Here is a 20,509-nt window from a genome sequence, read left to right as displayed (position 1 = left end):
CCCACAGCCCCTGCCAGGCCCAGCGCCCCCTCAGCCCCGACCCACAGCCCCTGCCAGGCCCAGCGCCCCCTCAGCCCCGACCCACAGCCCCTGCCAGCCCAGCGCCCCCTCAGCCCCGACCCACAGCCCCTGCCCCATCGCCAGCCCAGCGCCCCCTCAGCCCCGACCCACAGCCCCTGCCAGCCCAGCGCCCCCTCAGCCCCGACCCACAGCCCCTGCCCCATCGCCAGCCCAGCGCCCCCTCAGCCCGGACCCACAGCCCCTGCCAGCCCAGCGCCCCCTCAGCCGCGACCCACAGCCCCTGCCAGGCCCAGCGCCCCCTCAGCCCCGACCCACAGCCCCTGCCCCATCGCCAGCCCAGCGCCCCCTCAGCCCCGACCCACAGCCCCTGCCAGCCCAGCGCCCCCTCAGTCCGGACCCACAGCCCCTGCCAGCCCAGCGCCCCCTCAGCCCCGACCCACAGCCCCTGCCAGCCCAGTGCCCCCTCAGCCCCGACCCACAGCCCCTGCCAGCCCAGCGCCCCCTCAGCCCCGACCCACAGCCCCTGCCCCATCGCCAGCCCAGCGCCCCCTCAGCCCCGACCCACAGCCCCTGCCAGCCCATCGCCCCCTCAGCCCCGACCCACAGCCCCTGCCAGCCCAGCGCCCCCTCAGCCCCGACCCACAGCCCCTGCCCCATCGCCAGCCCAGCGCCCCCTCAGCCCGGACCCACAGCCCCTGCCAGCCCAGCGCCCCCTCAGCCCCGACCCACAGCCCCTGCCAGCCCATCGCCCCCTCAGCCCCGACCCACAGCCCCTGCCAGCCCAGCGCCCCCTCAGCCCCGACCCACAGCCCCTGCCCCATCGCCAGCCCAGCGCCCCCTCAGCCCCGACCCACAGCCCCTGCCAGCCCAGCGCCCCCTCAGCCCCGACCCACAGCCCCTGCCCCATCGCCAGCCCAGCGCCCCCTCAGCCCCGACCCACAGCCCCTGCCCCATCGCCAGCCCAGCGCCCCCTCAGCCCCGACCCACAGCCCCTGCCAGCCCAGCGCCCCCTCAGCCCCGACCCACAGCCCCTGCCAGCCCAGCGCCCCCTCAGCCCCGACCCACAGCCCCTGCCAGCCCATCGCCCCCTCAGCCCCGACCCACAGCCCCTGCCCCATCGCCAGCCCAGCGCCCCCTCAGCCCCGACCCACAGCCCCTGCCAGCCCATCGCCCCCTCAGCCCCGACCCACAGCCCCTGCCCCATCGCCAGCCCAGCGCCCCCTCAGCCCGGACCCACAGCCCCTGCCAGCCCAGCCCTGGGCTCCCCATCGCCAGCCCAGCGCCCCCTCAGCCCCGACCCACAGCCCCTGCCAGCCCAGCCCTGGGCTCCCCATCGCCAGCCCAGTGCCCCCTCAGCCCTGACCCACAGCCCCTGGCAGCCCAGCCCTGGGCTCCCCATCGCCAGCCCAGCGCCCCCTCAGCCCCGACCCACAGCCCCTGCCAGCCCAGCCCTGGGCTCCCCATCGCCAGCCCAGCGCCCCCTCAGCCCCGACCCACAGCCCCTGGCAGCCCAGCCCTGGGCTCCCCATCGCCAGCCCAGCGCCCCCTCAGCCCCGACCCGCGGCCCCCTGCTATCCCAGTCCTAGACTTTCCCCCAGTTCTGCTGGTGCCCCTCAGTCCAGCCCTGACCTCAGCCTTTCCTCCCCCGCTGGGTTGTCTGGGGCAGAGCGGTGCCATGGCTGGTGCCCCATGGCGTCACTGGCTGTGAGGCTGAAGAGCTGCTCTTGCTTTGTGTTTTGCTTGGCCCCAGACGCGCATTGTGCTGGACTGCGGCGAGGACAACGTCTGCATCCCAGAGCTGCGGCTTGCCGCTCACACGTAAGTGCCTCTCGGGTTGAAGCCAGGTCCACCCTCAGGCCACTGGGCTGGGGGTCAGGAAGGAATTTCCTTCCCTGGCGTGCTGCAGCATTTGGTGCATGGGGCGTTCGGCTGGCACTGGCCGCTGGTGCTGGCAGGCCACGGGACCGATGGACCGAGCTGACCTGCCGATCCCTGGGGCTCGCAAGGGCTCGTTCCCCATTGGCCACGGTCCACTTTCGCACAGCTTCCACTGGCCGACACGCAGCGTAGGCGGCTCCTATTGGCCAAGCCCTGGATTCCTCAGGCTCCTCCCCTCTGTCTCTCAGGCCCGTGGCCCAGCTGTTCATCGGGGACGAGAACGTGGTTCACATCCTGGCCGACGCCACCAACGTGGGCGAAGGCGCCTTCGAGGCCGAGCTGCGGCTGCAGCTGCCACGCGACGCCCACTATCAGAAAGCCACCAGCGACGTCCAGGTGTGGGCAGGGCTGGGCAGGCTCCCACAGGGCACTGCCATGCTGGCACCTTTCCCCCACTGCAGGGAATCCCTGGGTAAAGGGATCCAGTGCAGCGATGACTTCCCCAGGGGTCCCCTCACCCAGGGGGCACCTCCCCCAGCAGGTAGAAGGGGGCCACCCCAGAGCTCTCCGTGGGGCCCCAGGTGACACCCCACTGCAGTTGCAGTCACAGTCCCGCTGTGGTTTCCATCACTCTGCCATTGCATCGTCTGCCCTGTGCCATCAACTGGGGTTTGAACCGTGAACCACCAGCCTTGCCCTCTGTGATGGGGTCACTCCGCTAGCTGGCTGCAGTGAGAGGTTGTTATCCTGCAGTGAATGCTGCACTCACTTTGGTCCCAAGCGGGCCTGGGATGGGGAGCTCCCATGTGGGGGTGTCCGGGCCCCATCCAGGCCCACCCCACGGTGAACATCCTCAGCCTCCTGCCCCCAGCTGTTCCCTGCTGTAACCCCCTGCCGCTGTCCCCCGGCTGTAGGGGCTGGAGAAGCTGATCTGTAACCCCAAGAAGGAGAACGAGACGCGTGTGGTGATCTGCGAGCTGGGGAACCCCATGAAGAGTGGCACCAAGGTAGGGGTGTTTCCTCCCCCCGCAGGCGCCAGCCATCACTGCCGCCTCTGGGCTGCCCTTCCTTGGAAGATGGGCCCTGGCCGGACACGCCCTTGCCCACCAACCCCTGGGCACCTTGCTCTGTCCCTCGGCGATGGAGGTACCCGAGCATGGTGGTGCCCGGAGCTGCGATCCCCCCCGGCTCAGCCTGCCCCACTCCAGCACAAAGTTGCCTCCCCAGGTGCCCCCCACGGACTGTCTGTACTCCTGGCATGCCCATCACCATGGCCTCTGAGCACCCCGGAGCTAAGAAGGGGCTTTGCCTGCGCCCCCCACCCCCGGCCGAGGAGCCCTGCCCGCACCCTCTGGCCAGGCAGACACCAGTTACCCTCTCCCCACAGATCGCTGTGGACATGGCGCTCAGCGTCAGTAACCTGGAGGATGCCAGCGACACCATCGAGTTCCAGCTGCAGCTGCGGAGGTGATGGAGGGCCCCCCCACCCCCAGCAGCCTGGCGAGTGCCCGGCTCCCTGAGCCACCCCCAGGCCGTGCTGGCTGGCCTGGGACACTCCTTTCACCTCACCCATCGGTCACTCTGGGGCAGAGCCCAGGCAGGGGCCCCAGCTCCCGCCCCACTGCCAGCCTGCCCCAGGCCCTGGGCTCTGAGTGGGGCAAAGCTCAGCCCAGAGCAGCGGGGAAGGCTCCCAGGGCTGGCCCTGTCTTTGGATCTCAAAGCGCTTTGGGAACGTTACCAAATTAGCCCTCCTGGGAGCTCGCAGCCCCAGGTTGCCCAGGAGTGGAAGCAGGAATAGGACCCAGAAGTCCTGGGTCCCAGTTCCCTGCTCTAGCCACTAGCCCCAGTTCCCTCCCAGGCCAGGAATAGGACCCAGGAGTTCCCATCCCCCGCTGTAGCCCCTCGCGCCGGTCGCCTCTGCCCGGCTCTGTCCCAGCAGGGCCCCGCCGGATGCTGCGGCTGACCTGGCTTTTCCCCTGTGGCCGCAGCAAGAACAGCCACAGCCCCGACAGCAACGTGGAGCAGGTGCAGATCCCCATCAAGGCCGCCGCGCTGCTGGACCTGCGAGGGTGAGGGCACCGCGGGCCCGGGGGACGGGCAGAGCAGGGCCCGCTGCCCTGGGGGAGCAGATCTGGGATCCAGAGCGGGGTGGGGTTGGGCGGTGGCGGTGGCTGAGACACCATTCAGTGCCACCTGGGTGCCCTCCGACGGCACCTCCGGCAGGGCTGGGGTTAGCGCCACGTAGCCTCCCCCTGTGGAGCGCAGCAGCCCCACTCGGGGAGCCCTGCCGAGCCTGGGGCCAGCCGGAGCCTGCAGCCGACCCTGGGGTGGGTGGGAGCCAGGGCCTAGCGCTCGAAAGTGGGAGCCCTCAGCCTGCCCGCCTTGGCTCCCGCAGGAATTCGCTGCCAGCCACCGTGGTGCTGCCAGTGGCGGGCTGGGAACAGGTGGAGGGCAGCCGCCGGCTGGAGGAACACGGGCCCAGGGTGGAGCATGTCTATCAGGTATGGCCCCGCAGCGCGGGGGGACACAGGGCCGGGGGCGGGCTGGGCCTCCTTCCCCCACCCGGAGCTGGGTAATGGGCCCCCTAGTCCTGCCCCCCGCCTGGAACCGGGCAGTGGGCCCCCCGGTCCTGACCCCTCCCAGTGGCCCATGCCAGATGTTTCACAGCTAGGCCCCCCGCCATGGCCCAGGTTGAATTCTGCCCCTCCCCAGCTGGTGCCTGATGTCATCCAGGAGCACCCCGGGGTGGAGAGCCCTGTGCACGGCTCCTCTGGCTGGGAGGCTCTCCGAGCGCCCGTCCTGGGGGGATGCATGGGCTGGGGGGCAGCGGGGCTTGGCTTTGGTTGGTACAGGGAGCCTGGGAGGCTCGTGCGTGGCCCGGGGGAGAGCTGACTTCAAGGCTGGGCCTGTGCGTAGGCAGAGCAGGGCCCTGGCACCCCTGTACCCCACTGCGCCAGCTCAGAATGGGGCTGATCAAAAGGGGTCAGCATGGCTCCTGGAGACCACGTGTCAGCCTCCTGCACACACCCCCCCCACACACACGCGCTGGTACACACCCCCGGGCACCCACCCTGCACACGCGCTGGTACACACGCCTCGGGCACCCACCCTGCACACGCGCTGGTACACACACCCCCGGGCACCCACCCTGCACACGCGCTGGTACACACGCCTCCGGGCACCCACCCTGCACACGCACTGGTACACACACCCCCGGGCACCCACCCTGCACACGCGCTGGTACACACGCCCCCGGGCACCCACCCTGCACACGCACTGGTACACACGCCCCCGGGCACCCACCCTGCACACGCGCTGGTACACACGCCCCCGGGCACCCACCCTGCACACGCACTGGTACACACGCCCCCGGGCACCCACCCTGCACACGCGCTGGTACACACCCCCCTGGGCACCCACCCTGCACACACGCTGGTACACACATCCCCAGGCACCCACCCTGCACATGTGCTGGTACACACACCCCCGGGCACCCACCCTGCACACGCGCTGGTACACACCCCCCTGGGCACCCACCCTGCACACACGCTGGTACACACCCCCCTGGGCACCCACCCTGCACACACGCTGGTACACACGCCCCCGGGCACCCACCCTGCACACGCGCTGGTACACACGCCCCCGGGCACCCACCCTGCACACACGCTGGTACACACATCCCCGGGCACCCACCCTGCACACGTGCTGGTACACACACCCCCAGGCACCCACCCTGCACACGCACTGGTACACATGACCCCGGGCACCCACCCTGCACACGCGCTGGTACACACACCCCCGGGCACCCACCCTGCACACGCGCTGGTACACACGCCCCCGGGCACCCACCCTGCACACGCGCTGGTACACACCCCCCTGGGCACCCACCCTGCACACGCACTGGTACACATGCCCCCGGGCACCCACCCTGCACACGCGCTGGTACACACACCCCCGGGCACCCACCCTGCACACGCGCTGGTACACACGCCCCCGGGCACCCACCCTGCACACCCGCTGGTACACATGCCCCCGGGCACCCACCCTGCACACGCACTGGTACACACACCCCCGGGCACCCACCCTGCACACGCGCTGGTACACACCCCCCCGAGCACCCACCCTGCACACGCGCTGGTACACCCCCCCCGGGCACCCACCCTGCACACACGCTGGTACACACATCCCCAGGCACCCACCCTGCACATGTGCTGGTACACACACCCCCGGGCACCCACCCTGCACACCCGCTGGTACACACGCCCCCGGGCACCCACCCTGCACACGCACTGGTACACACACCCCCGGGCACCCACCCTGCACACGCGCTGGTACACACCCCCCCGGGCACCCACCCTGCACACGCGCTGGTACACCCCCCCCTGGCACCCACCCTGCACACACGCTGGTACACACATCCCCGGGCACCCACCCTGCACACGCGCTGGTACACACCCCCCCGGGCACCCACCCTGCACACGCGCTGGTACACCCCCCCCTGGGCACCCACCCTGCACACACGCTGGTACACACATCCCCAGGCACCCACCCTGCACATGTGCTGGTACACACACCCCCGGGCACCCACCCTGCACACGCACTGGTACACACGCCCCCGGGCACCCACCCTGCACACGTGCTGGTACACACGCACCTCCCCGCACACACGCTGGTACACACACACCGGGCACCCACCCTGCACACACGCACTGGTACACACACACCGGGCACCCCCTCCTCACACGCGCTGGTACACCCGCACCTGGGCACCCCGGTACACCCGCACCTGCCCCGGTACACCCACGCCCATACACGCTGGTACACACACACGTGTACACCCGCACACGTGCATGCACCTGCACTGGTATATACACACGCAGGTACACCCACACCCACACGGGCTGGTACACGTATGCACACGCGCTCTGTTCCATACTGCCCTCGCATGCTCCATTCAGCATTGCCGGGCGCACCCCCTATCCCTGGTTGTCTCGTTGCGAGCCGCCCTCCCCCCCCACCCATATGTGTCCCCCCCCCAGCACTATTTACTGCATCACGTCCCAGCCTCATCAGGCTTTTCCCAAGCGTCAGCGTCCCCCTAGGCTCAGGTGAGGGGGGGAAGGAGGAGTCACCTTGCTGGGACCCTGGGCTTCCAGACCCCCCTGCCTCCTCCCGGTTAACAGCCCCCAGCTGATGAGCTGGCTCCCCTTGCCAGCGGGTTAATCACCCAACCCTGCACCCTTCTCTTAGATATATCTATGTCATGTTGCCTCTATATAAATCCATGGAACGCCCACACCTGGAACACTATGTGCAGATGTGGTCGCCCCATCTTGAAAAAAAATATTGGAATTGGAAAAGGTTCAGAAAAGGGCAGTGGAAATGCTGAGTGTCTGGAACAGCTTCCGTTGTAGGAGAGATTAATAAGCCTGGGACTTTTCAGCTTGGAAAGGAGACGACTGAGGGGGGATATGGTAGAGGTCTATCAACTCATGACTGGTGTGGAGAAAGTGAATAAGAAAGTGTTATTTACTCCTTCTCAAAACACAAGAACGAGGGGTCACCCAATGAAAGGAATCGGCAGCAGGTTTAAAACGAACCGAAGGCAGCATTTCTTCACACAACGCACAGTCAGTCTGTGGAACTCTTTGCTAGAGGATGTTGTGAAGGCCAAGACTATAACAGGGTTCAAAAAAGAATGAGGTCGGTTCCTAGAGGACAGGCCCACCAGTGGCTATTAGCCAGGATGGGCAGGGATGTACCCCATGCTCTGGGTATCCCTAACCTCTGACTGCCAGAAGCTGGGCCTGGATGAGGGGGGCTGGCTCACTCTATGGTGGCCTGTTCTGTTCATTCCCTCTGAAGTATCTGGCACCGGCCACAGTCAGAGACATGGACTGGGCTAGACGGACAAAGGCTCCGAGCCAGTGGGGCTGTTCTTCCGTCCTCATAGCAAAAAATCAACCTGCACAGCTGCGAGTCTCAGTTAAGTGACTCAGGCTTGTGCTAAGGGGCTAAAGCTGGCATCAGAGAGACATTACCCCCCTCGCTGGGTCCCCAGCCCAGGCTCCAGCCCCAGCCCCAGGGGCCAGGCTGCTACGTTGTGTTACCAGCACACATTAGGGCATCCCACCTTTCCCCAGTTCATAGGGCTCCAGGCAAAAAGCAGCTACCCTTACCCAACTCATAGGGCTCAGGGAGTAACTAACCCGGTCAATTTAAGTACCCACACTCTTTCCCAATACGTAGGGTGTATCCTACTTCTGCAGGCGTGTAGGACCTTTTACCAGTGACCGAGCCTTACACGGTAATATCCTGATCCTCTATTTATTAACACTTACCAAGCAGAATGCTCATTAAGCCTACAACGCCCTACTCACCAGTCCTGATCATGCAGGCAGACTTTCCCTGTTGGCCAGGCAAGGTTGGTCTTGTCTGGGTCCTAGTTGCTGCACATCACGGTCGTGCAGAGGATTCTTAACAGCTCTGATCTTAGGCTGAGTCTTGGGGGTGAGTTATTCTTCTTCCAAGCTTTTCCTTCTTATTCTTCTCTTCCCAGCTGGTCTCATTCTTGGACCCCAGTTTATATAGTGAAACTTGATCCCTGCTAAGCTACACCCATGCTACAAGAAGGATGTGGAAAAATTGGAAAGAGTCCAGCAGAGGGCAACAAAAATGATTAGGGGTCTGGAGCACATGACTTATGAGGAGAGGCTGAGGGGACTGGGATTATTTATTTATGACGAGATAACTGGCTCTGTGGATGAGGGGAAAGCAGTGGACGTGTTGTTCCTTGACTTTAGCAAAGCTTTTGACACAGTCTCCCACAGTATACCTGAAAGCAAGTTAAAGAAGTATGGGCTGGATGAATGGACCTTAAGGTGGATAGAAAGCTGGCTAGATCGTCGGGCTCAACGGGTAGTGATCAATGGCTCCATGTCTAGTTGGCAGCTGGTATCTAGTGGAGTGCCCCAAGGGTCGGCCCTCAGGCCGGTTTTGTTCAGTATCTTCATAAATGATCTGGAGGATGGTGTGGATTGCACCCTCAGCAAGTTTGCAGATGACACTAAACTGGGAGGAATGGTAGATACGCTGGAGGGTAGGGATAGGATACAGAGGGCCCTAGACAAATTAGAGGATTGGGCCAAAAGAAATCTGATGAGGTTCAACAAGGACAAGTGCAGAGTCCTGCACTTAGGACGGAAGAATCCCATGCACTGCTACGGACTAGGGACCGAGCAGCTAGGCAGCAGTTCTGCAGAAAAGGACCTAGGGGTGACAGTGGACGAGAAGCTGGATATGAGTCAGCAGTGTGCCCTTGTTGCCAAGAAGGCCAATGGAATTTTGGGATGTATAAGTAGGAGCATTGCCAGCAGAACGAGGGACGTGATCGTTCCCCTCTATTCAACATTGGTGAGGTCTCATCTGGAGTACTGTGTCCAGTTTTGGGCTCCACACTACAAGAAGGATGTGAAAAAATTGGAAAGCGTCCAGCGAAGGGCAACAAAAATGATTAGGGGACTGGAACACATGACTTATGAGGAGAGGCTGAGGGAACTGGGATTGTTTAGTCTGCAGAAGAGAAGAATGAGGGGGGATTTGATAGCTGCTTTCAACTACCTGAAAGGGGGTTCCAAAGAGGATGGATCTAGACTGTTCTCAGTGGTGGCAGATGACAGAACGAGGAGTAATGGTCTCAAGTTACAGTGGGGGGAGGTTTAGGTTGGATATTAGGAAAAACTTTTTCACTAGGAGGGTGGTGAAACACTGGAATGCGTTACCTAGGGAATCTCCTTCCTTAGAAGTTTTTAAGGTCAGGCTTGACAAAGCCATGGCTGGGGTGATTTAGTCGGGGATCGGTCCTGCTTTGAGCAGGGGGTTGGACTAGAACCTCCTGAGGTCCCTTCTGTGACGCAGCAGGGAGGGGGCAGTGTTGACCTGGGAATGTGCCCTGGGGATGGGAGACCTGAGAGCCTGTCACCTGAGCCAGGAGGGGGAGGGGGAGGTAACACCTCTGCCATTTTAGCCTTTTTGATCAGATTTCTCCCTGGTATGCTGTTGGGCTGGTCTTGTCCACAGTGTTCCCTGGGCCTTCCCATTTCATACCCAAAGAATGAGCTTGTTCTGCACATTTCAGATGCAGCACCTGGTCTCCAACCTCCTACTCAACCGGCCTTTTTACCCAGCCTGGCCTTTTATCCACCTTTTTTACATTAAGGCCCAATTGTTCTGCTCTTTTCTTGTGGGTTTCTGTTAGCACCTTTCAAAGGGACCGGATCCACTGGTCATTTAGCACTTTGGGTTGCCACCCATCTGGAATATCTACATCTAGCCACCATTGTTGGGGTGGTCTCATGTCCCTTCCTGTCATTGCTACAAAGGAGTATAACCATGACTTGCTGCGACTGACCTTAGGGCCATTAGAATCAGAGGCAGTTTTTTATCCCAATTTTTTTCATTTTCTTTTACCATTTTTCTTAAAGCCTCCTTTAGAGTGCGGTGAGTTCATTCCACTTGTCCTGAGGATTGGGGGTGGCCCGCAATATGGAACCTTTGCTTAATGCCTAATAATTTACATATTTTCTGCCTGGTTTCCCCAGTGGAGTGTGGCCCTTGGACTGAATCGATTTCTTTGGGCAGCCCCCACCGGCTAAACACCACATTAAACAATTGCCGGGGTATAGTCAAAGCTGGGTTAGTCTTTGCTGGGATGGCCTGTAGCCATTTTGTAAAGGGCTCTTGTGATGATGTGACTCAGCAGGGAGGGGGGAGTGTTGACCTGGGAACGTGCCCTGGGGATGGGAGACCTGAGAACCTGTCACCTGAGCCAGGAGGGGGAGGGGGAGGTGACACCTCTGCCCAGGAATGTGAACAGAGGCTGCAGCAGGGAACCTGCTGGGTGGGTTTGGTTTCAGTTTGGGGCTGGGTGGAGGAACACAGGGAACCCCAGGGCTGGGGTCTAAGCTCCCTGCTCCCCCAGAAGGACGTGATTGAGGGGTCCTGGTTGTACCCACAAGCTCTGTTGTGGACTGTGTTCCTGTTGTCCAATAAACCTTCTGTTTTACTGGCTGGCTGAGAGTCTCAGTGGATCCCAGGAAGAGGGGTGCAGGGCCTGGACTCCCCCACACTCCGTGACAACTGGTGGCAGCGGTGGGATGTACTGCACCCCGTGAACGGCGCTTCCTGCAGTAAGTGACTGGGGAGCAGTAAAACGAAGGGGGATTGACAGGGACCAGGCGTGCTGAAGATTCAGAGAGAGACGGTTTCGGGGGGCGGTTAACCCCTGGGAATGTGTGACCAGAGAGAAGGACTTTTGCAGTAACAGGGTCCCCCGGGGGATTGCAGCGAGCGGTCCCAGGGGCGGAGGAGTCTGCAGCTCGACCCTGGCAAAGAGGTGGTGACCTCAAGAAGGACTGGCACACGAGGGGTTTTTCCTGGAAACCGTAGAAAGCTGCCCGGCCTGCGAGGGGCCAGCAGGGAGATGTACGCTAAACGCCTTAAGAGCGACCTGGTGGAGCTGTGCAGGCAGAGGGGGCTGCGCATCGGGAGGTCCACCAAGGAACAGCTGATTGCCCAGCTGGAGGAGAGGGATCGCTTGGATGACCCGATCCCTGTCCCTGAGGGAAGCTGCCCGGGGGACGCAGCGTGGGCCCTGGGGCCTGACCGGGCTGGGAGGGGTCAGACTGCTGCTGAGGACATCCCGAGACCCTTCCTACCTATGTCCGGGGGAGGGGTTGGGGGAAGCCCAGCGAATACCGAGGGCACCCTGACCCCGGCACCCAGCAGGGGATCCTCCCAGCGGAGCTCCCCATCCCTGGAGCGGAGGCGGCTGGAATGGGAGAGGGAGATGAAAATGAGGGAGCTGGAGGATCATGAAAAACAACGTCAACATGAGGAGAAACAAGGTCAACATGAGCAGGAGGAGAAGGAGAGGGAGCGTCAGGAGAAGGAGAGGGAGCGTCAGGAGAAGGAGAAACAAAGACAGCATGAACTGGAGCTGGCCAGGCTGAGGAGCAGTGGGGCCCCGGCTGCGGTGAGTGTGGGGGGACCCAAGACTGCAAGGAACTTTAATAAGTGCTTCCTGGCCCAGCGTAAGGAGGGGGAGGACACAGATAGCTTCCTGACGGCCTTTGAGAATGCCTGTGAGCTGCACAGGGTTGACCCTGCAAACAGGCTCCAGTTTCTCACCCCCTTACTGGACCCCAAAGCCGTGGAGGTGTACAGCCGAATGACAGGGGCGGAGGCAGGGGACTATGAACTGTTCAAGCAGGCCCTGCTCCGTGAGTTTGGGCTGACCCCCGAGATGTACCGGAGAAGGTTCCGGAGTCAGCGTAAAACGCCTGAGGTCACCTACCTACAACGGGTCAACCGGATGCAGGGGTATGCCCGCAAGTGGACAGCTGGGGCCCGAGCTAAAGAGGACCTGCTGGACCTAATCGTACTGGAGCAACTGTATGAACAGTGCCCGTCCGACCTGAGGCTGTGGCTGGTGGACAAAAAGCTCGAGAACCCCCAGCACGCAGGGCAGCTGGCCGACGAGTTTGTGAACAGTCGGTCAGGGGGTAGCTGGGAGGAGTCCCAAAAGAACAGGCCCCCCCCGATGCAGAGAGAGAGTCACCAGGGGGCCTCCCAGCGGGGAAATAGGGAGAACCCCCTCCCAAGGGGAACGCCTGGCGTCGGGCCCCTCCGACCCGCTCGAGGGGACCAACGTGACCTGAGCTGCTATCACTGTGGCCAGAGAGGCCACGTACGGTCCCAGTGCCCCGGGCTCAGGGACAGACTGAGCAGACCCAACCTACCCAGGGTTAACTGGGTAGGGACCCAGCTGGACGAGGGGCAGACGACCCAGAAAAGGGGGCCTACCAGTTTACCACCTGCCCCGGAGGGAAGAGTACCCCAGGCCAGCTCCACCAGAGGGCTGGAGGCTCTGGACTCAGGGTGCTCGGTTTACAGGGTGGGCGCAGGGCTGTCCCTCCGGAGAGAGTGCCTTGTCCCCCTGGAGGTGGATGGGAGGAAGGTCAATGGATACTGGGATACGGGCGCGGAGGTGACGCTGGCCCGGCCCGAGGTGGTGGCCCCAGATCGGGTGGTGCCCAACACCTATCTGACCCTGACAGGGGTGGGCGGGACCCCATTTAAGGTGCCCGTGGCAAGGGTACACCTGAAATGGGGGGCCAAGGAGGGCCCCAAGGATGTGGGGGTACACCACCATTTGCCCACTGAAGTTTTGATGGGGGGAGACCTAGAGGACTGGCCAAGCAAGCCCCAGACCGCCCTGGTTGTGACGCGTAGCCAGAGCCGGCGAGGGGCACTGCGCCCTGACCTCGGGGAGGGTATCACACCGGAGGCGCAGGACCCTACCCTGGTGGGGAGGGAGGGCCGAGGGGCACGGCTCAGAGAGGCGGAGGCCTCAGACCTGGCCAGCGAGAGGGAACCGGGCCCCGTCCCTGCCCCAGCTGCTGAGTTCCAGGCCGAGTTGAGGAAAGATCCCTCCTTGCGGAAGCTCAGGGACTGGGCCGACCTCAGTGTGGGACGGACCGTGAGGAGAGGCTGCCAGGAGAGGTTCCTGTGGGAGAAGGGGTTCCTGTACCGAGAATGGGCTCCCCCAAGGGAAGTAGAGTCCTGTGGGATCAGGAGGCAGCTGGGGGTCCCCCAGAAGTATCGCCGCAAGCTCCTGTACCTGGCCCATGACATCCCCCTCGCAGGGCACCAGGGAATCCGGCGCACCCGGCAGAGGTTGCTACAGAACTTTTACTGGCCCGGGGTCTTTACCACGGTCCGGCAGTATTGCCGATCCTGTGACCCCTGTCAGAGGGTGGGGAAGGCCCGGGACAAGGGGAAAGCGGCTTTGAGACCTTTGCCCATCATAGAGGAGCCTTTCCAGAAGGTGGCCATGGACATCGTGGGGCCTCTCAGCAAGACGACCCGGTCGGGGAAGAAATACATTCTGGTGGTGGTAGATTTTGCCACCCGCTACCCCGAGGCAGTGCCCTTAGCTTCCATTGAAGCAGACACCGTGGCCGATGCGCTCCTGACCATTTTCAGCCGAGTGGGGTTCCCCAAGGAAGTCTTGACAGACCAAGGCTCCAACTTCATGTCGGCCCTGCTCCGGTGCTTGTGGGAGAAATGTGGGGTCCGGCACGACTGGGCCTCAGCTTATCACCCCCAGTCCAATGGGCTGGTGGAGAGGTTTAACGGGACGCTAAAGATGATGCTGAAAACCTTTATGAACCAGCACCCGCAGGACTGGGACAAGTACTTACCTCACCTGCTGTTCGCGTACAGGGAGGTGCCCCAGGAGTCGACCGGATTTTCGCCTTTCGAACTGTTATATGGCAGGAGGGTGAGGGGCCCCCTGGACCTGATGAGAGACGAGTGGGAGGGGAAGGCCACTCCCGATGGAGAGTCAATGGTGGAGTATGTCCTGATCTTCCGAGAGAGACTGGCTGAACTCATAAGCCTGGCCAGGGAGAATCTGGCCAGAGCCCAGAAGAAGCAGAAGGTCTGGTATGACCGCACGGCGCGGGCCCGTGCCTACGCCACCGGGGATCCGGTGATGTTTCTCATCCCTGTGAGAAAGAACAAACTACAGGCCGCCTGGGAGGGCCCTTTCAAGGTCGTCAAGCAGCTCAATGAGGTAAACTATGTGGTGGAGCTGTCAAACCGGGCGCACCACCGCCGGGTGTACCATGTGAATATGATGAAGCCATATTATGCCAGGGGGAATGTGGTGTTGGCCGTGTGTGGACAGTGGGAAGAGCAGGGAGATGACCCTTTAGTAGATCTATTCCCTGGGACCAGAGCTGGTTTCCCCCTGGAAACAATTCCCCTCTCGGATCAGCTAACCCCTGCCCAGCAAGCTGAGGTCAGGGGGGTGCTGCATCCGTACCGACAGCTGTTTTCCAACCAGCTTGGACGCACTAATCTGACTGTCCACCGGGTGCAGACAGGGTCGCACCCGCCGATAAGATGCTCCCCCTTCCGAGTCACAGGGAAAACTGCTCAGGACCTGGAAAGAGAGGTCCGGGACATGCTGGCTTTGGGGGTGATCCAGCCATCTGCCAGCCCTTGGGCCTCGCCGGTGGTGCTGGTCCCCAAAAAGGACGGGTCGGTCCGGTTCTGTGTGGACTATCGGAAGCTCAATGCCATCACTGTATCTGATGCCTACCCCATGCCCAGGCCGGACGAGCTCCTAGACAAGTTGGGAGGAGCTAGGTACCTTACCACCATGGACCTTACAAAGGGCTACTGGCAAGTGCCGCTGGATGCAGATGCCCGACTGAAATCGGCCTTTATCACCCCTCTGGGGCTCTATGAGTTCCTGACCCTGCCTTTCGGCCTCAAGGGAGCGCCGGCCACCTTCCAGCGCCTAGTGGACCAGCTCCTGAGGGGGATGGAGAGTTTTGCCGTGGCGTATATTGATGACATCTGTGTCTTTAGCCAGACCTGGGAGGACCACGTGTCCCAGGTTAGACAAGTGCTGGACCGACTCCAGGGGGCTGGGCTGACTGTAAAAGCGGAGAAGTGCAAGGTGGGGATGGCGGAAGTATCTTACCTGGGCCATCGGGTGGGGAGCGGCCGCCTAAAGCTGGAACCAGCCAAGGTGGAGGTGATCAGAGACTGGCCCGCTCCCCACACCAAAAAGCAGGTCCAAGCCTTTATTGGGATGGCAGGATACTACCGAAGATTTGTGCCCCACTTTAGCGCCATCGCCACCCCCATCACGGAGCTATGCAAGAAGGGGAAGCCAGACAAGGTGGTCTGGACCGAGCAGTGCCAGGTGGCTTTCCGAGCGCTGAAGAAGGCTCTGGTCAGTGGCCCAGTTCTGGCAAACCCAGACTTTGACAAGCCCTTTGTGGTGTTCACCGACGCCTCAGACACGGGACTGGGGGCGGTGTTAATGCAGGAGGATGAAAAGGGGGAGAGACACCCCATCGTGTACCTGAGCAAGAAGTTGCTACCCCGGGAGCAACACTACGCGGCCATCGAGAAGGAGTGCCTGGCCATGGTGTGGGCCCTCAAGAAACTAGAGCCCTATCTCTTCGGGCGACACTTCACTGTCTACACCGACCACTCTCCCCTGACCTGGCTGCACCAGATGAAAGGAGCCAACGCCAAGCTCCTGAGATGGAGCCTGCTCCTGCAGGATTACGACATGGACGTGGTCCACGTGAAGGGAAGTGCCAACCTGATAGCGGATGCGCTGTCCCGGAGAGGGGGCCCCGAACTTCCCCAGGTCACTGGTCAGCGTGACCCCGCTCAGTTCAGTCTCGAAGGGGGGAGAGATGTGATGATGTGACTCAGCAGGGAGGGGGGGAGTGTTGACCTGGGAACGTGCCCTGGGGATGGGAGACCTGAGAGCCTGTCACCTGAGCCAGGAGGGGGAGGGGGAGGTAACACCTCTGCCCAGGAATGTGAACAGAGGCTGCAGCAGGGAACCTGCTGGGTGGGTTTGGTTTCAGTTTGGGGCTGGGTGGAGGAACACAGGGAACCCCAGGGCTGGGGTCTAAGCTCCCTGCTCCCCCAGAAGGACGTGATTGAGGGGTCCTGGTTGTACCCACAAGCTCTGTTGTGGACTGTGTTCCTGTTGTCCAATAAACCTTCTGTTTTACTGGCTGGCTGAGAGTCTCAGTGGATCCCAGGAAGAGGGGTGCAGGGCCTGGACTCCCCCACACTCCGTGACAGATCTACAATCACCAGTCAATACTTGTTGTTTCTTGGGGTAACCGGTAGAGGTCCAATGTAGCCTATCCGTAACCGGCCCCATAGACCCTCAATCCTTCAGTGAGCAATGGGACCCTTTTGTACCTCTGGATCTTTGACCGTAGTACATGCCCTTCCTCATGCACGTATTGAATCAATTCAGTCCTAACTTTCTTAGGCACTAGCCACCTTTTAGGCTGTTTCCCAAGGTCTGAGTCATGCCCCATGACCCACACTGCCCCTTGTGGGTCTTTTTGTACATGCCATTTTCCTCTGATTGTTTCTTGCTTCAGTAATTGTTTAATTTCTTCATCCCCTTCTTGCAGAGTTTGCAAATCCAATCTCTGGACTTTTCACCTGTTTTCATGTTCTGGTTACTACATGGATTACCTCCTCTTCCCCTTGTTTGGCTAACACATCTGCCCTGTTATTCCAAAGTCCTTCCTCTCTCCCTGGTCTCTGATGGGCTTTCACACGTGTTACATAAGTATCCAGCCTTCTACCCTTTCTTAAAGCCGCCAGTTGCTCCCACTACTGTGCATGAGCTCCTGGCTTTCCATCTCCCGGGCACATACCCCTCCCGGCCCAGATGGGCAGCCACCCCACTGTGGCTCTGCACACCCAGTCCGAAGAGGTAAATATTGCCAGGGGGGCTTCCTGATCCTCCCCCTGGAACCCCTTCAGTACCGCCTCGACTTCTGCAGCTTGTGTGTCTTTACTGGAGCCTTTTGGTCCTGGTTGGTATTTACCGTCACAGCTCCACACCCGGTCTTAGCTCTCTCAGCACGAAAATAGCTCGACCCAGCCACGACCCAGATTTGTGCATTTTTCTCCTCAGCTTTCTTTAGGGTGAGTCCTGATTTCACTGGCCCCTCCACCTTGTTATACTCTGGCAGGGGACACTCATGCTCTTGTCCTTGAGCTACAAGGCCACATGGTGCAGGGGACAGCACCTTTCCCCTTTCTACAGTTATCCCTCGATTTACAAGGACCAGCGTCCTTCGTGCCAACCTAGGATTAGATACCTGCCCTTCCTGCGCCTTTCCTGGTATTACGTATTTCAATGGGGAATGTATTGTTTGTACTATGACTTTGGATCCTCCAATTATATATTCCCAATGCTGCAAGGCCCACACTAAGGCCAAGCTTAAGCGTTTTGCACTCATAAGCCACAAGTCGTAACTTCCCCAAGCTTTCTGTAACAGCGCTGGTTCTAGGGCGATATCAGTACTAGCCAATTGCAGGATAAACGATTCTCCCACGTTCGGGTATGCTAGGGCTGGGGCCTGGGCCAGGGCCTGTTTCAGGGTCAGCAATGCCTCTGCGTGATCAGGCCCCCACTCCCACTGCTGCCCTTTCTTTAGGAGAAAATACAGTGGGTGATTCTTGTCCGCTGTGACAAAGTTCCTCCTCTACCTTGGTGGATCTTGCGCTTATCGGCGGATTTGCTCGCCTTGGAGCTTCATGGCAGCCCTCAGCTTGGCCGTTTTTCTGAACCCACAGTCCAGGTCGACTCCTCCTGTGTCTGACCAGGAGTTGGGAGGATCTGGGGGGAACCCGGGCCCGCCCTCTACTCCGGGTTCCAGCCCAGGGCCCTGTGGAATGCAGCTGTCTAGAGAGCCTCCTGGAACAGCTGTGTGACAGCTACAACTCCCTGGGCTACTTCCCCATGGCCTCCTCCCAACACCTTCTTCATCCTCACCACAGGACCTTCCTCCTGGTGTCTGATAACACTTGTACTCCTCAGTCCTCCAACAGTCCGCGTTCTCGCTGTTAGCGCCTCTTGCTCCCAGCTCCTTACAAGCGCACCACAAACTGAAGTGAGCTCCTTTTTAAACCCAGGTGCCCTGATTAGCCTGCCTTAATTGAGTCTAGCAGCTTCTTGATTGGCTGCAGGTGTTCTAATCAGCCTGTCTGTCTTAATTGTCTCCAGAAGGTTCCTGATTGTTCTGGAACCTTCCCTGTTACCTTACCCAGGGAAAAGGGACCTACTTAACCTGGGGCTAATATATCTGGGGTGTATAAGTAGGGGCATTGCTAGCAGATCGAGGGACGTGATCGTTCCCCTCTATTCGACATTGGTGAGGCCTCGTCTGGAGTACTGTGTCCAGTTTTGGGCCCCACACTACAAGAAGGATGTGGAAAAATTGGAGAGAGTCCAGCGAAGGGCAACAAAAATGATTAGGGGTCTGGAGTACATGACTTATGAGGAGAGGCTGAGGGAACTAGGGTTATTTAGTCTGCAGAAGAGAAGAATGAGGGGGGATTTGATAGCTGCTTTCAACTACCTGAAAGGGGGTTCCAAAGAGGATGGATCTAGACTATTCTCAGTGATAGCAGATGACAGAACAAGGAGAAATGGTCTCAAGTTACAGTGGGGGAGGTTTAGGTTGGATATTAGGAAAAACTTTTTCACTAGGAGGGTGGTGAAACACTGGAAACCTAGGGAGGTGGTGGAATCCCCTTCCTTAGAAGTTTTTAAGGTCAGGCTAGACAAACCCCTGGCTGGGATGATTTAGTTAGGGATTGGTCCTGCTCTGGGCAGGGGGTTGGACTAGATGACCTCCTGAGGTCCCTTCCAACCCTGATATTCTATGATTCTATGATCTGCCTTCTGTTACTCTCCTGTAGCCATCTGGCCCGACCCTGTCATACCGCATACATTTCAATGAAATCCCTCAAGAAGTTCAGGGTTCCCAAAATGGCTCTTAAGGATGCCACATCAATAGGGTTGAGAAGTTTTCCAATCCGTTTCACCCATTGTGCATCCGGGGTTCATCCTTCCTTTCCCCATATGACCCTTAAATATTTTACCTCTTGCTGTACCAGCTGGGCCTTGGCTCTGCTAACTTTCAATCCAGTATCCTGAATGATTTGTAACACATTCTCAGTGATTCTACCAACCTCCTCCCTATTGTCATGAGTTTTCTCCATACTACCATTCTTAATCCCTCCTCACCTCCTTTGCTTTGCATCTGGTATCCACATCCATTTCCCCTTCTTGTTCCCCTGCTGCCTGGAACTCCTCCCCATCCTCTTCCTCTAGCACAGTGGTTCTCAAACTGGGGTTCGTGAAATGTTACAGGGGGTTCTCAGGAAATAATTCCCTAATGGCGGACAGAGTTGTCCCTAGGAACCCTGGGCAGCCCGGGGCCAGCAGCCCGGAGCCCCTGGACTTCCAAGAGCTAAGCAGATCAAAGCAGGCACATCTATCACAGTGAGGAGATTTAAACTTCGAGACTCCTTATAAGAAATGGAAAGGGAGGTGGATGTTTTTTGTTGTTTTTAAAATTCAATAGGCAGCTAGTTTTGTTTTTAAAATTATTCTGAAGAACAAGTTTAAGCTTCGTTGTAACGAGCGTTGTTTGCCTGGACTGCTCAAGACCTGACTGCTTGTGTAGGAGGAACTCTTTCAGTTGGCTTCTTAAATATCTCCCTGCTGTTTCACAGCTGATACTCCTTGATGAAAACTAGGAGCCTTGTCTTATAACAGGCTTATTCAACGTGATACAAGCTACGAAAGTGAGATCTGGGAAGATGTTGCTGTTTTCATAATGTAATAAAAATATAGCCATGATAAATAATAATTAATAATAAATAGTGTGTAATAAGCATGTCATAAAAAATTATATTTTCAAGATCACTGCTTTCATAATTTATACTCAGGTAAAGGAGAAAATCCCTGGAAATATTCATTTTTAGGAGGGGGTTTGCGAGACTTGACATTTTATTGAAAGGGGTTCACAGGTTGTTAAAGTTTGGGAACCACTGCTCTAGCATACCATTGTGCATTGGGCCCTTCTGTCCCCAGATTCCCTTGGTCAAATGGGGGCCATTGTTGGCAAAAGTTACTACCTGGACCAGTTCTATTTTCCTGTCCTTATTTCCTTTTCCCACTTGTCCCTGT

The 20,509-nt window shown here is 59.7% G+C and overlaps 1 protein-coding gene across 1 annotated transcript in view; it reads left to right on the top strand.

Annotated features, from left to right (window-relative positions):
* ITGA2B (integrin subunit alpha 2b) overlaps window positions 1-20,509 on the top strand; it is a 64,605-nt gene that overhangs the window by 26,544 nt on the left and 17,552 nt on the right. Inside the window, 6 exon segments of the mRNA XM_073325514.2 lie at window positions 1,772-1,839; window positions 2,148-2,295; window positions 2,814-2,906; window positions 3,287-3,366; window positions 3,888-3,968; window positions 4,295-4,400. Coding sequence (XP_073181615.2) covers window positions 1,772-1,839; window positions 2,148-2,295; window positions 2,814-2,906; window positions 3,287-3,366; window positions 3,888-3,968; window positions 4,295-4,400 — 576 coding nt within the window.

Source organism: Lepidochelys kempii, chromosome 27, assembly GCF_965140285.1.
Source record: "Lepidochelys kempii isolate rLepKem1 chromosome 27, rLepKem1.hap1, whole genome shotgun sequence".
Classification (NCBI taxonomy): Eukaryota; Metazoa; Chordata; order Testudines; family Cheloniidae; genus Lepidochelys; species Lepidochelys kempii.
Note: the sequence above shows the minus strand (reverse complement) of the source record. Positions and strands in the feature narration are given on the sequence as shown.